Here is a 1520-nt window from a genome sequence, read left to right as displayed (position 1 = left end):
GGGGGTCCAGCGTTGAAGGAAGTACTAATTGGCATTTAGTTTTTATTTTCAGAGCGACTTTCCATTCTCCATCCATTTCCTTTGGGCAGATGACAACAGCCAACCCTTAGCGAAAGCTTCCTTCCGGAACTGCCCAGCATGTTCACCCCTAGAGTACTGTTGAGCTCGTATAGCCCAGGCTGTTGGGAGGGTTTTGTAGAGTCATGGTACAGTACCCTCAGTGTGGAGCCGAGCTTCGGAAACATGTTCTGTGCGCAGTTTCTGCTTTAGACAGATACCGGAGTCATGCATGTACTGTGTACGGTCCTTCACATCTCTCTTAATTCTCTCCTCACAGCATGATTCAAATGCACAGATTTTTATAGATGAAAATCCAATTGCTAAAAAGTAGCATGCCTGATCTTTGTTTTTTTGAGACAAGGTGTCATGTAGCTCAGGCTGACATTAAATTATGAGACTGGCCTTGAACTCTAGAATGCTAGGGTTGCAGGCAGGTGACACCATGCGCTTATAAAGTCTTTAGGTTTTAGCACAGGGGATCAGCAGAGCAGGACTGTTGAAATTTATGTAATAACGGTGGTGAAAGGTGCCAAGTTGCTTTTACAGTGACTTGGATGTGCCCTTGTTTCCAAGCCATAAGGAATATTGATCATGGCTTGTCATTTCCAGGAAAAGAGAGAGGAATCCCATGGACATATTTGACATGGCTAGACATCGGGTACAAGCTCCTGTCAGAAGACCATCGCCGAAGGCCTTGGATGCTAATACTTTTCAGAATATCCATGACTTCAATGAGCTCAAAGAGAGAGGTGAGCCTAAGCTGCCATGTTGACTCTGCTACACTCTAGGTGACATCATGGGCAGGTTAAAGCCCATCACACAAGCAGTCAGTTGCTTGTTCTGGGGACTTCATTATAATACTGCCGAGTTTATGTAAAGTTTTTCATCAGGGAACATCATTTTGTGTCCTCTAACTTCATGTCTGCTGTAATGTGCTTTGTAATGTGTTCTGCAATCAAGATTGCTACCTAATTTTTTCCCCAATGCTGGTGATGAAGCTGAGGGTCTGGTGAAGTGCTGTACCGCTGAGCTTTCTCCCAACAAGGCCCAGAGTTCCCATATGATCCCTGCCTCTGCCCATGCACAGCCTCTCCATTGCGGCCACCTGCACTTCAGAGGCACACAGTGTGAGGACTGACCAGCCTGATGGATATAGCGTTCTCTCTCAACGCGCATGGTTTGCCTTCGGGCTTATTTCTGTGTGCATTCGCTCAGCTTGGATAGCTGTGTGATTACTTGTGCTCACCGTTGTAGGAACTTACAGAAGAGTTTCACAGGCCTGAAAGTCCTTGGCAACACATGTTCTCCCCTCCCATTCCCACAGTGCACCCTATACAGAGTGTCAAAGTCGATACCGTTGTGACCATTAAATTCAGCCTTCGCACTGGTCATTCAGGCACACGCAGCTGTCCTCAATCCCATCCCTTTTCAGGGCTTGATAGGTCATTTTAATTTCTACC

At 46.3% G+C, this 1520-nt stretch overlaps 1 protein-coding gene across 1 annotated transcript in view; it reads left to right on the top strand.

The window, feature by feature from the left end:
• The window catches only part of Cspp1 (centrosome and spindle pole associated protein 1), a 104658-nt gene that overhangs the window by 92852 nt on the left and 10286 nt on the right, over window positions 1–1520 (top strand). Inside the window, exon 26 of the mRNA XM_026786826.1 lies at window positions 670–809. Within this exon, the coding sequence (XP_026642627.1) occupies window positions 670–809 (140 nt within the window). The remainder of the gene's footprint in view (window positions 1–669; window positions 810–1520) is intronic.

This window comes from Microtus ochrogaster, linkage group LG5, assembly GCF_000317375.1.
Source record: "Microtus ochrogaster isolate Prairie Vole_2 linkage group LG5, MicOch1.0, whole genome shotgun sequence".
In the NCBI taxonomy this organism is placed as follows: Eukaryota; Metazoa; Chordata; class Mammalia; order Rodentia; family Cricetidae; genus Microtus; species Microtus ochrogaster.
The sequence above is the reverse complement of the archived record's forward strand: the minus strand, read 5'-3'. Positions and strand labels throughout refer to the sequence as shown.